The sequence below is a fragment of the Callorhinchus milii genome, unplaced genomic scaffold (genome assembly GCF_018977255.1).
Source record: "Callorhinchus milii isolate IMCB2004 unplaced genomic scaffold, IMCB_Cmil_1.0 Scaffold4, whole genome shotgun sequence".
Taxonomy (NCBI): Eukaryota; Metazoa; Chordata; class Chondrichthyes; order Chimaeriformes; family Callorhinchidae; genus Callorhinchus; species Callorhinchus milii.
Genome location: NW_024704745.1, coordinates 72,379,457 through 72,394,187, shown reverse-complemented (window position 1 = coordinate 72,394,187; position 14,731 = coordinate 72,379,457). Strand labels below are relative to the sequence as shown.

Sequence of the window (14,731 nt, the reverse complement as noted above, 5' to 3'; positions counted from 1 at the left end):
TAAACTACATCAAGACACAAATGAGGTTGTAATAGTACCTGTTACCCAGATTGTTATACCTTGGTCATTCTTTTGAATAAGGTTGTGATGGGCAACGCCACAGTCCTTTTAACTGTGCCAACAATTGTGTCAGATAGTTATATTGATCAGCAAACACTTCATTAAAAATCGTATTCTTAAAATTGTGAAATGCAACTTTCTTTTTCTGTACAATATCTTTGTTTAAATAGGAACAGGGTGCTATTTAAACGTGTGGTTGGAAATGTGGTAGATCTGAATAATAATGTTCATTGAATATGTAGATTTTGATCAGTGTGACTGTGACAGGGAGATAAACCCTGTTGCTGCATTCTATGGATATAGGTGCTCCACTTATGTGTTAAGGAACGTACGTTTTTTACTTGTTTAAAATCAATGTAGCTAACAATGGTTGGACTCCAATCAGGGTTGTTTGACATTCCAGCCCTAAGTACTAATTGGGTACCAGCAACCTGCTAATGAATCAGCACCAGTATAAGGCTGGATGCTGGAGCGAGATGGGAGAGTCTGGAGAACACGGCTGTATAAAACAGTAGCTTCCTTATCAAAATAAACCCTTGGTGCAAGTTTGTTTTCCAGGGGTGACCCACGCCCTCCTACAGTGACTGCAGTATAAATATAATCTAAGACGTTTCCTTGGAGATTTAGCAACTGCAGTGGAAGAAAATAACAATAATAATCCATGCATTTGATGTAGCACCTTATCATGACTTTGAGATGTCACAAATTGCTTGACTGAATATACTGTATATTTTGTGGGCGAAATGTGGCAGCCAATTGCGCACAGCACTCTCCCACAAACAGTTGTGGATTGTGTGACCAAATTATTTATTTATTTATTTTCGAGGGATTATTACCCTCGGAAAAGAGATCCCCAATCAACTAATAACCGGCTTCCTACCTACTGTTAGGTAAACAGATGCGTGTGTAGTAAAGAAACTTGGCTAACATTTCATTTCGCCCCGGGAATTGAGCACAGGTTCTCTTGCTTGTGAGGCTAGTGCTCTAACTAATACGCTGCATGACTCCACACCTTATGAGGTCTTCGAGACGTCTCAAAGCACTTCACAGAATATACTGTAAAGTTAATTTACTGTATATTTTGTGGACGAAACACGGCAGCCAATTGCGTACAGCAGTGTCCCACAAACAATCATGGATTGATCGGCCAAATTATTATTCATTGATTTTCATTTTGTGGAAATTAAATAGTGGAAACTTACCACTGTTAATGTTTCATGAACATTTTAGCTACTCAAGCCAGAAAGCCTATTGTATAAGTAGCCAACCCCATGAAAATTGAACCGCATGGACGTTTGGGTAAAATATTTCCATATGAAACTACATCTGTGAAGTCTGTAACCAACTTCATAATTCTTCTGAATGTATTTCCCGAATAACATTTAGCAATGTAAATATTTGGAACTGCTCCTTTTGCATAAATATTTGGGTTACATAACAACGTTTTATTAGCCAGAAAAGAAACTTTGGGAGCTATGTTATGGACACAAAAGATACAGTATCTAATTGCATCAATCCAAGTAAGGAGCAACACATGTCCCCTGGAGGAAGAAGGCAGAAATTACTAGTTTGCTTTTGAGAGTCTCTTGGCAGCACATGGTCCTCACTCAAGAATTGATTGAGCCCACCACCCCCCACCCCACCACAGCAAAGGATATACTTAAGTTCTAATGATACAGTATTTTAGACTTTGTCAAGAAATTCCTACTCAGGACCTCAATCTTGCAATATTTGATTTGTAGAGGTTGATAGCTCTTATCAAAAACAGGATTGAATCATACCATATTCACCACACACCCAAACAGGATGTTGCTCAGGATTCAAACCCGCCAATTTAAACCTGCCCAGCAGGCGCTGACACTATGACAGGCCGAGCACGTCTTCCGCTCTCTTCGGATTCAAAAGACTCTCAAAATTAATTCAAATCAGAAACTACATCAAAGTCTATGAATCCATCTGCCAAAACAAATCAAAGAAGAAAGAACACAGTGGGCTTGTGTGATCGAAAAAGATGCAGTTGGGTACGAATTGATGAAGACCAATTGTATGCAGGGGCTGGTGCTTGTCTTGTATGATAAAGCATGATAATATGGAATACTGAAACATTAATAACTGTGGTTAGTAAGTCATGAACATGTGTAACATTTTTTAGTTTGGAAACAAGGTAGCCCTTGCTCAAAGACTGGCCTAATATGTCCTAGCTGTCTGCAGTCATGTTTTAAAAATTGGTATAATTGAGCATTGACGGCTATGCTGAAGATCACTGAAAAAATCTCAATACCATTAGGTGGAGGTTGAGATGATACCTTGGAGGTTTCAATAATAACTTCAACCTGAGCCAGAAAGGAATTATCAGGTCATAGAAGACTTGTTTTCTGCCCTGGTCATTTGACGTGGGGTCACCTAACCAACTGGCTAAAATGCACTTCAGTTTAACAAGTCCTTAACCACCCCAAATGTTAAGGATTTTTAACTCTGAACTGGAGATCAAGGAAAATTCTCACTAGGAGAGAAAAAAAGTTCTGGAAATTTGAAAGAGAGAACATAAAGTGGTGAAAATGCAGAGTGGGTCAATCAACATCTGAAAGAGAAAGATAGCTAAGACAGGTTAATGTTTTAGATGCGACCCTTTATCAGAATGGAGCTCTTTCTTTTTAAGATGTTGATTGATTTGCTCTTCATTTTCATTTTTTTTTGTTTTCATTTCAAAGATCCATTCTTGGTACTGGGAGGTGCATCAAGCAAAGCCACCCTTTGTTCATGGATCGCTTTGCAGTGCCTTAGACGTTCTCGATGAACCATTTCCAACAGAAGAAGACAGGCATTGGTAACTTCAAATCTGTGCCTCAATGGAAAAGCAACAAAGACACTGTAGGGGATTATCATGATGTTCAGAATTTGAAACCTGATGCCGACATCAAATGAAGCAAAGCTGGGATCCAAACGACTCTTAGTTCTGAAAAAATATCAGCAACTAAATTACGGAACCAAATATTCAACCAATGCAACTACAAATAGACTGAACGATTTCCCGGTAAAGGGAATAGACGTTGTTGCTAACAATGGCAGAATAAAGAACTGAAGGCTTATCGAGCGCCACGACTCGGATGCAATGTGGACTGGGGGAAGATCACATGGCTTTTTTTTAGTTCACAGCGAACAAAACTCTCAAAGAGACACTGTCCCGATGATTTTCCCCCATCGAATGACGGGCCTGCTACAATTTATATGGAGGACAAATGAATGACAAGTATTTTCTTTTAAATCGGGTTGCAAGAAAATCACAGTGTACTGATTGTAAGGATGGTTTGAAACCCCAGATAAAGAGGAAGGTTTTACATTTTAGTGAATGCTTCATTGAATTTCTCAATGAAGTCTGCAGCAGTATTTTCAGGTTGCTGCATTTCAAATCTAATTTTAAAAATCTGTTCATCTAGAACGTCATTTGAATCTGTTGAAGTTTTGCAATTTGCTGCAGAGAAGAAGAAACAAATGACAACCAATTATGTTTAGAAGCAAATCATTTGTTTTCAATTAATGAAAAACATCCTCTCATGTTCCTGAATTTCTTTGACACAGAATGTTGCAAAACACTATCGTGACAAAAAATTAACCAAACAAATGAGTTATTTGCATATTTTATTTTTTCGTTTTTAATTTCCAACTGACACACATCTGGCATATTTTACATCTCTGCCATAAAACATTGTTACAATAGCTCAAGGATTTTGTATATCCAAAATATTTCACTGTGATCTCCAGATGAAATGATTTGTTTTCCAGATGGCTATTCCCTCCCCCTCCCCGATTCTAGTCTAAAAACGCATGATATTGCTTACACATGTGATGTACAACTGAATAGTTACGCAGTGAGTTTTGTTCATGGTTTTAATTCTTTAAATACAAACAACAAGTAAAGAATTCAGTGCTAAAATTTACTAATACAGTGTGAATGACAAATCAGTAATCACAGCAATAAATAATGATATGTATCTGGTGCAAAGTGCCAATACAAAGAATCCAATAATTATTTCTTAAATAAACTGAAAGTGAGTGTAATTTCTGGGGAAATTACATTCTTGTTACATGCCTCTTAGCCCTACCAACACAATATGTACATCTATGACATTTGACAATACAGTCACCAAATATACAAAGAAGAAAACATGAAGTGATTTTTTTTTAAAACCCCTGTAGTGTGTGCGCGTGTGTGTGTGTATGTGTGTGTGTGTTTAATCCTAATAATGTGCCAGAAATTTCTTTGACAATGATCTTTGCTACAGTTTTTTTATTAAAAAAGAAGCAAGGTTCTCCCCTTCTTGTGCCCGCTAGGAAAGCTGAAAATGTAGTTTATAAGCTGGAGAGCCAAGATCTCACAATATTCATCTCATTAAGATAACCTAGAACAGTGTACAGAAACCAAACTGGAATTTCAAGTTGAGAATATGCATGCGACACAGCATAGAATGAGGCTCGTACTGCACACCGTAAAATCAGATGGTCAGGTTAAATTAGTCCTTTACAGTCAATGAACTGATCAACATCAGATATTCTCCGCTAAGATCTACCAGCTATTTGAAGAAATACCCAAAGGGTTGGACCAAATGCACTGGATTTACAGTCCTTGTACAATGGAACTTTGTAATTGATTTTCTTCTTATACAGGTTCATTTTCTTAAAATAAAAGTATCCATTTAACATATAAAATGTGTTCTCGCTTCACAGTTTGGATACTGCAAAAAAATGAAAGGGTGATGACGATTTTCTGAGAGGTCTCCCACAGCTCAAAGCTCAAAATAATATCTGGATAACTTGTTCAGACGAAACGTTTTTCTTTGATACTACTACCATCGATAAATAAAGTTACCTGGAAATATTAATTACCCTGACGTGGTTCCTTTCATCTGATTTACATCACGGAATCGTAAATTAGTACAACATTTCTTTGTTCCAGCTGGTGCTCAGTTGTGGAGGAAAAACACATTGTGATTGGTTTTACATGGAAAGAATACAATGTACAGCTATTGCTGGGTGTAATGGAATGTACAACAGAGGTCAATGCAGAGGGCATCACATTCCATCGCCTGTACCTGGGGCACTCACTGCAGCACTTGTGCTCTCAGCTGGAACTGGCAATCACACTTCAGCCTTCCTTGAAATTGCTTTAGTATCTGTTCTGGTGTTCGTAATGCCACCGGTTGAAATCTATGTTAAAAGCTACGATACTTCCTGAAGCCATGCCGGTTATCAGTGTCCTGTAAATACAAATCAAAAATAACACTGGAATGAAATGTCGTTTATCAATATCACTTGCATACACGTAACAGTCAGTTAAAGGAACAATCCTATGGGTAACCCACAGTATCTTTTTGAAGCAATTATAGGATGAGAATTGTCTGGTAAATTTCAAAAATTGATATAATCTGATTGAAATATTAAAAATAAACTCACTGTTTAACTGACACTGGAGACAATATACTAAAGACAATATCACTGTTGTGAAATCCCTCTAACAACCAGCACTGTGGCCAACATGACTTGAAGCTTTTTTATGATATAATTTTGTGCCAGTCCTGCTCCCTATCTCTTCGTGTCTCTTAACCGTTTCTCAAACTCTCTCATTTTCTATTTCTGTCACTGCCTCCGAATGACTTTCGCTCTCGGTTTCCCCTCCTCTCTCTAATTGTTCACTTACACTTACTTTCTTGCTACTGGCCAAAAACAATCCAGTTGTTATTTGGGCAAATCCTTGCCCCATTAGTATCGCATGTTTGCATGCAATTTTGTGATTCTAGTGAGTGGGTGTAACAGGAGTTTCTTGGCAGTATCTGACAGAACAGCAGCATTTTGTTTTGGTTAGTCTGTCAATTTAAGGCGAGTAACAAATATAAAATGAATTTAGGGGTTAAAAAACCCCACATATTAAGAACAATATGCTATATATAATAATAATAATAATCCTTGCATTTGATATAGCGCTTTTACGTCTTATAGACGTCTCAAAGCACTTCACAGAATATACTGTAAAGTAAACGGACTGTATATTTGTGGGTGAAATGCAGCAGCCAAATGCGCCCAGCAGTGTCCCACAAACAGTCATGGAATGAAATGACCATCTTATTATTGTTTTGTTTTGGACGGATTATTATTAGGCATATGGAGTAAGGAAACTTGCCCAAGGTTTTGCCCTGCCTGGAATTGAACCCAGGTGTCTTGCTTGCAAGGCGAGTGTTCTAACTACTGAGCTGCAGCCAGTTTGAAACATCTTTCACATTCATAAAATATATCCAGTAGTTCCTTGGCAATGAGTGCAAATATCCTATTTAAAACTAAACCATAAATATACTACCATCACTGGTAAAGTATCATCAATGGAAGATATTGAACCAAGTATTTCTCCCTCATCTGCGTATTTTAAAAGCTTTTACCATTTGAATTATCAGTTCACTTTGAATTATCTGTCTGTCAGCACAGAGTATGAGCTCAAAACCTCAACTTGAACTCCAAAATGCCTGATTCAGGAGTGAAAGAGCTACCATTTCCATCAGGCTGATACGTTTTCTTGCTCAGTCTGACCTGGCTTCAATGGATAAGTTTCCAAGCATTCAATATTTAGCCTGAATTGACAGCCTACCAACCTTTAAATAATAAATAATAATCCTCAAACTTGTTATAGCAATTTACCATATCATCAAAATGACTTAAAGTGCTTCACAGGATTTACTATAAAAGCCTGTATCTTGTTGGCAAACGCTGCAGCCAATTTGTGTATTGCATTGTCTCACAAACAGCCACTAAAGTGAATGATTTAAGTTATCTGGAGTATTGTTGGCTGGGCCACGCATGATGTCCCCTTCTCTTTTCGAATAGTGCTACAGGATCTTTAATGTCCACCTTGGAAATACATTCCAACAAGGAAAAATTAATTGTAGCTTTCAGCTAATTTTAGGAAATATCAAAAGCTTTGATTTCAATATATGAAAGAACAAAGCTCGGAAGGAAATTTAGTCCATCAGGTCAATGTCTTCCAATTGGTCTTGATATGTTTCTAAAAATACCCTGGGTTTTCAAACTGGAAAAAAAGGGGGAACAAAGCTCATATTATAATTAGCTGTACACCATAACCTAACTCTCATTTTTATCAAGATACCAGATGGGACAATTATTGAAGCTGTACACAATGAGTGTGGGCGGCAGAAAGTAACAATGACAGTGGGTATTGAATGAAAGAGCTGCTGCGAAATTAAGAAAGCTACAATTGAAAAGTCACGATGCTGTGCTTTTCAGAGTGAAATATGATCAAATTATTCATGCAAACCTAAAGAAAATCAGCTATTATATTTGCTATGGCATATAAAGTGACGTGACCAACTGCTGAGATCCCAAATCATGAACCTTAATTGGAAGACTTGTATTAAAATATCAGTTTATAGTTTATAGTGAAAATAATTTGGTCACTCAATCCATGACTGTTTGTGGGACACTGCTGTTGGCAATTAGCTGCTGTGTTTCGCCCACAAAAAATATAGTCAATTCACTTTACAGTATATTCTGTGAAGCGATTTGAAACGTCTCGAAGATTGATAAGGCACTACACCAAATGCAAGGCTTATTATTATAGCATTATAAATCCATATCATACTACATTAGCGGTAAAGATGCCATAGAAAGGGACTGTAAGAGCTGTTTGATTACTAACAAAAACAGCAGGAACCTGCTATTGTGGTCTTCTATAGTCTGGTCAGAGTTTCAGTAGACAGACTAAATAAATTAATAAAACTTACATTTAATATATCACCTTTCACGTCAGGAGGAAGTTTTAAATCACTTCACAAGATGTTCTGTCAAATGCAGTGACTGTATTTTGTAGACTACTGGAGTGGTGCAACTTTTCTTTTTCTTTGTAATACTTTCCCTCTCCTTCTCTCCTTATGTCTTTATTCAGGTGTGAGGTGTAATTTAGGATTGACCAGCTCAGAGAAATAGGCATCAGTTTCACTTCTGAAATCTATTACTCAAAATGAAAATCTGTCAATATATAGCCTTATATAGCCAATACACTTTCAGACAATTTTCCTCTGAATTACCTTGTCCAAAGGGTGGGAGGGCTATATTAAAATTTTGCAAACATCTCAAATTCAGCCCAGATTGATGCTGTGGAAGTTTCTCCTATTACTTAGGGATCTCATATGAATAGGTTTAGGCCAAACTCAATCCAGTTCTCAGTTCCTAGTGGGCAAATGTTCACAGCACGAACTGTGCTTAATTTGGCATTCTCACTCAGAGAGGCCATAGGGTGGTTTGAAAAGGAAGTTAAAAATCTTATGTTGTTACGGTAATTTAGGGCTCTCACACACTACACAGGCACAGTAAGAGGGAACTTAGCTTTGCATTTATACCTGGCCTGAGAGTATTTATTGCAGACACTGAGGACCTCAACAAATCCAAGCAAAAATTATAAAGTATTTGTCTCTCAGGGCTACCAACTTGCATCCTAAAATATCTCATGATCTTAGTCTTAAACCATTGTTTTAAAAATTAAGATTGTGCAGATTACTGGAAAAATCTTGAATTTAGTTTAATTTCCCTACACGTCACAGAAATTCTGAACACTGAAATTTTCTTGACATTAAACAAATTTATAGGCACGATACCAATTGCAAGGATTATTTTATATCCGAATTTTGGCATTTCTTTAATAAATGTGGAAAAGTGGCTTCATGAATTATGGTTGAATTTAAAACTTTTCCATAATTCCCCACAATCCTAATTTTCAGGACAATCCTATAGCAGCAGTTTTTCTAAAAAAAANCTGGTTTGTGAAACTGTTCCTGAGTACAAAACGTGAAAGTTTTTTGAAACAGCAAGAAAACAGATGTCTGATTCACATATAAATTCAGACAAATTTGACATCCATCTCCGCATTAAATGAGGCATAACTAAAAATGAACTAGGAGTGGCACTAAGGCAACACGTTGAGGTTGAGTAGACCAATATACTAACTCAGGAAAATCACTTGTGACAGGTTACATAATTAGGCTTAGGGAAAACAAGAGAAGAGAAAACAGATTCCACAATCTGCAGATAAATTCTATACCTTGACAAATGTGATGCTTTATATAAAATATAAAAATTATCCTTAACACTGCTATTCTAGCATTGGATGGGGTACAGGGTAGATTTACAAGGATGTTACCAGGGATGAATGAATATAGGTCTCAAGAATGATTGAACAGGTCAGAGTTTTTCTCTTTCGCGTTGATGTGACTGAGAGGGGACCTGATAGAGGTGTTTAAGATGATGAACTTCAATAACGTGTTTTTTCTTCGCTAAAATGAGAGGACATACCTACAATATAGATAGTAGTAGATAATAATAATAATATATATAATGTAAATCTAATAGGGAGGGAAAGAAGAACTTTGTCATTCAGAGAATAGTGAGAATGCGTGCAACGCATTGCCAGAAGCTGTGATTGCGGAAAGAATCATCAATGTATTTAACAGAAAACTTGGGTGGATACATGAGGTAGAAGGGGTATAGCAGAAGGGAATTGGAGGGATGAGGGCTTCTTGTGTGGACTATAAACACCAGTAGCATCTGGTTGGTCTGAATACTCTGTTTCCATGCTATATCACTCCATGTAACTATCCTCCAGCCACCTCCAGGCCACATTAGGATTAGGGTTAAACTAGTCTAACAATCTAGAAAAAANCACAAATGTTGCGCAAATGGGAAGTGCTATAGGGTGTGGATACATTCCCAGCTAGTGTCAATTTGGTCCAGTTGGCAGGACTCTCCCCTCTGGGCCAGAGCATTGTGCAGTCACTCCCACTTTGAGACTTGAATCATCTAGGCTAACACTCCAGTGAGTATTGGGTGTGGTGCATTCTTGGAGGTGTTATCATTCTAATGAGATGTCAATGCAACACCATTTGAAAAGAGGTGGGAATTTCTCCCACTGTCCTGGCCAAAAATATTGTCCAGATAATTTGATTATTCACTTCATAGCTATTTGTGGGACGTTGCTGTTTGCAAAATTCAATAACAGTCACTATTCTTTGACAGTAACCACTGCAAAATGCTTTGAGTCATTTCAACATTTATACATTTAAAATGCAATTTTTTTCATTTGTTCTCTCCCTCGCTCGTACCTTTCAATCATAAAGTTGGTTGATATGTGCCATATTGCCTGTCTCTGACATTACCTCACCCCAAAAGCTGCTGAAACCCTTGTCCATGCCTTTGTCACCTCTTGGCTGGACTACTCTTACTCCGTCCTCGCCGGTCTCCCCTCCTCCGCTATTCACAAAATCCAGCTCATTCAAACCTCCGCCCCCGCATTCTCACCCGCACCAAACTTCGTACCCCATTTACTCCAGTCCTTGCCAAACGCCACTGGCACAAAGCGGATCGACTTCAAGATCCTCACTCTAGTATTTAAATCCCTCCATTCCTTGGCACCCCCCTATTTCTCTAACCTCCTCTCTCCCCACAGCAATACCCGCTACCTTCTCCGTATCCCCCGAATCCTCTGCTCCATCATCGGCGGAGCCTTCAGCCACTATGCCCCGTAATTTTGGAACTCCCTCCCTCAACCCCATTTGCCTTGTTCCCTCCTTCTCCATCTTCAGGTCGCGCCTGAAAACCTTCCTCTTGGACCGCGCCTGTGGTCACCTTCCCCCTCCCCGTGGCTCTGCCTCGGGCTCTGCCATTGTTTAGCGCTCAGAGACCCCGCCCGGCATGGAGGGCGCTTTATAAATGCAAGTTGTTGATATATAATAAAATAAAAATCCCTCACCTTTCATACAGCACCTTACAGTTGAAGCATTTCAAAGTGCTTTGGAATAATTAGGTTAATGTATTTGTAGAGAATGTGGCAGCCAGCTTGCACACAAGGAAGTCCCATAAAACAGCCAGCTGGAGAATGAACAAACTAATTGTTTGGTGGATTTTTGACCAGAACACCTTCCTCTGCTCAGATAGTGTCATGGGATCTGTAACATCCACCTGAACCAGATTGTCAGCTGAACGACGGGCACTACCAACAACGCAGGGCTCTCACAACTTAATATTCTAGGGATATCAGTGAAAGCTGCATGCTCAGAGGCCTCAGTGTGATACTTGAACTCATAACCTACATATTAATAATACTGATCTTTTATTAAATATCCAGATCAATAGAACACTATGCAACTTTTAAGGCATCTTGCAATAAGTGCTCCAGTCACGTAGCACAGTTATTAACATATTAATGCACTGTGCCACTGTCTGCTCCTATAATGGCTGGCTATCAGATGCGTTGAGTGGCACTCATTATGATTGACAATCACTTGGTTTTGGTTTAACAAAGCAACCTGCTGTGAAGTCACTGCTAACTGAAGGCTGTGTCTCAATGAGGAGAACCCTTGAGGAGAGCATGGAACCTCCCCCATTTGCCATTCTTCATGTGTTAGCAGATTTTTGATGATTGAATCTGTAGCATTCAAGAAGGCCTCTTGGTCCATCATGCATGTGCCAAGTTCTCGGAAGGAATTATCTGATTAATCTTATTCCTCTGATTTTCCCCATACCTTTTTTATTTTTTCCTTTCCAGATATTTAGTTAATTCCAAGCAAAAAAACTGTTATAGATTCTGCTTCAATCACTGTTTTTGGTAGGGCATTCAGTGTCCTAATAGCTCTCAGTGTATAAAGGTATTCTCCTGATTTTGGAAAATATCACCAATATGCCTGATCCTGTCCTTACACAACATCCATACTTGCATTGGCTCATTGGATATCAATCAGACTCTCCCTTATATATTTTCCTCCAATTCATAGGGTCACAAACATCACTGGCTGAGATCACGTAACTCAGCCCAATCCAAGTTCAAATTCGGAAAACTCCTGGTCTTTTATATCTCAGTTCAACACTGTGCAGCATATTTAAAACTAAGCCTCTGAGGAAGTACATTAAAGAAAAATACATGTTCATAGGCTTAAATGAGTCACTCCTAGATCACATACACCATTCTTTTCCCCTGATTTGAGTGCAGTGCACATTATAGTCACAGCTGAGTTCACAGGATGGAGTGCTGAATAAAAGGTGAGCTGCTTTCCAACAGGGCAACAAACCTGCTGGTAAATGGGTCTTCATGGCTGGAGACCTTGCATAAAATGCCACATTGGCACATAAAGTCAGTGGCTACACCTAGCATTAGTTACTGTAAGTGCTTTGAGATGTTTTGAAGTGGTAAGGTGCTATAAAAATACAACTTATATGAAAGAAAACAGAATAGTGAGTCAAACTGGAGTGCTCTATTGGATCTTTTAGTGACTAATTCAAGAGTGCCTATGACAAAGGCTTGACAATAAGTTGCTTGCTTCCTCTAAAGTCAATGAAATGGTGGGCATGCACAAAACTGGAGGAATTTCTTTGCTTTTTTGTATCTACTGAACTGTTGGCATTTATCAAAAGTGCTGATGACAATCTAGTGGCAGATCTGTTCTGCAATAACCTTTATTTTATGATATGAACAAATTTATCAATTGGACAGCTTGGATTATTTTTATAATGCCCAACTGTAACATCAACTGTCCACTGGATAGCTGGACATATGGCTGCGTCTACATTGGTTTCAATGTGATTGGTGCAAACTGGTGGATAAAGCAAACTTTTCTGCAACACTCCAATAATTCACACACTTTTTTTTAAAAAAGTGACAAGTTTTTTTTTATATCCTGATAACTTCCATTACTTGCTCACTACAATTGGTATATCTAAAGTTAAAATATTAAATCTCTTAAGTGGTAATAGATAATTCACCATAACAATAATGTTTAAACTTTTTGTGTTCCAACATTCATGCCCCACATTGGGACTTTGAACTGATCTAGTCAAGATCAGTCTTGAAATGAACTATTCCAAGTGTCACTGTCAGAGATGCTGTCCTTTGGATGAGATGCTAATTGAGGTCCATGCTATTCAGGTCGATGTTAAAGATCCCATAACACTACACCAAAAGAGAAGGGAGCTTTTCCAGGTTTCCTGGCCAACAATTCCTCAAATAAAAAAAATGGTATTGTGCTGTGGATGCTTGTGGTTATTGCTGTGCGCAAATTGGCTGTCACGTGTCGCCTACAAAATACACAGTGACTACACTTGACATTGCACCTTATGAGATAGCCTCACGATTTGAAAAGTACTATATCAAATGCAAAGATTATTACTATTAAATGGTTTAGGATTCAATATTAAATAATTTTGTGATAATTTAATATTTGTTATATTTATGTTTAAGCGTATTCTGGTTCAAGATTTCATTTCAAGAAACTTTCAGTCCGCACTTAGCACATGTGCTGAGAACTATATTTGTTTCTTGAGCAGTTTTTAATATTGATCTATGTGACAAAAAAAACATTTGCACAATTGGGTAATTGTTAAATAAAGAGCAGATTTAAAATTAGTACTTTTTTTTAGAATTTTCTCCCCTCCTCCTTTTTCCTTCTAGTCAGCACACTTTCAAAAGCATCTTCCATTATCTTAGCCAAAATGGCCATTATTCATGTGTGAGCCTCAGTAGGCTATTCAACCATGGGGGACATCCTTAGCAAGCCAGATCCTGGAGTCAGCCAACATCTATATGCAGAATTCTTCCAGCAGGCTATCCGGTTAGTAATCAGAGAGCAAACTCTGACTGTTTTTCCCCTTTTTAATCCCAGTGGCACGAACCAATTGTGTGCCCTCTCCCCATCTGCTGTCCCAGCTGAAAACAGCTAACTCAACTCAACACCTTCTGGCCTGTTAGGAGAGAAGAAATCTGGTCTTTTGGGTAAGAAAACAAGAAAAGATCTGACCAACATTACAGATGTTGTCATCCAATAAGGCAGAAATACCAAAAGAAACTAAAATGTTACAGTGCACTGAATGAGCTGCAGTATAAACTAAAGTATAATTCCAACATGGTAATAAAAACATTTTTCCACGTACAGAGTTGTTGGAATATGGAATGTCCTGCTGGGATCCGTGGCAGGCTCCATAGTAGCTTTGAAAAGGGGACTGGATAAATATCTAAAAATAAGTAAACTAGAGAGGTATGGGAAAGGTAGGTAAATGGGACTGAAGGGATTGCACAGACACTTCGGGCCAAATAACCTTCTGTGCTGTAAATTTCTATGGTTGTAAAGTACCGACCAATCCACAATTATTAAGTGTGAAAAATTATATTAAGATTTTATTACGAAGGAAACTTATAACAACAACAAGATTACATTTGTATAGAGCCTTTAACGTTGGGAGGACGTCCCAAGGTGCTGAACAGGGTACAGCATTTCAGACCCGAGCTGGGGTCAGGGGGGAGAGGGGAGGGGAGGGGAAGGGGGGCTGGCCGATGGCATGGTCGAAGAGGATATAGATACTTAATTGATTGTTATTTGGAAAATAATTAGCGATGGGAGAAGTGAAGTGGAGTGTTTATGGTAGTAATTTTAAAACCCACTTAAACATTCTCTCTGTGCAAAGCCAGATTGGCCTTTTCTCACTTTGATATTTTGACTAAGACCAACTTCTTGGTTGTTTGTGGGACATTGCTGTTTGCAAATTGGCCGCTGCATTCATCTACAAAATACATGGTCATTAGAGTTTGGACACATCCTTCCGATGTGAAAGATATTATACCAGATGCAAGGAT

The 14,731-nt window shown here is 38.3% G+C and overlaps 1 protein-coding gene across 2 annotated transcripts in view; it reads right to left on the bottom strand.

The window, feature by feature from the left end:
- Window positions 1-3,689: 3,689 nt before the first annotated feature.
- LOC121848913 (neurobeachin-like) overlaps window positions 3,690-14,731 on the bottom strand; it is a 158,058-nt gene continuing 147,016 nt past the window's right edge. For both annotated transcript variants that reach the window (XM_042334623.1, XM_042334622.1), the window contains one exon: window positions 3,690-5,315. In XM_042334623.1, the coding sequence (XP_042190557.1) occupies window positions 5,225-5,315 (91 nt within the window). In that variant the 3' untranslated portion in view covers window positions 3,690-5,224. The remainder of the gene's footprint in view (window positions 5,316-14,731) is intronic.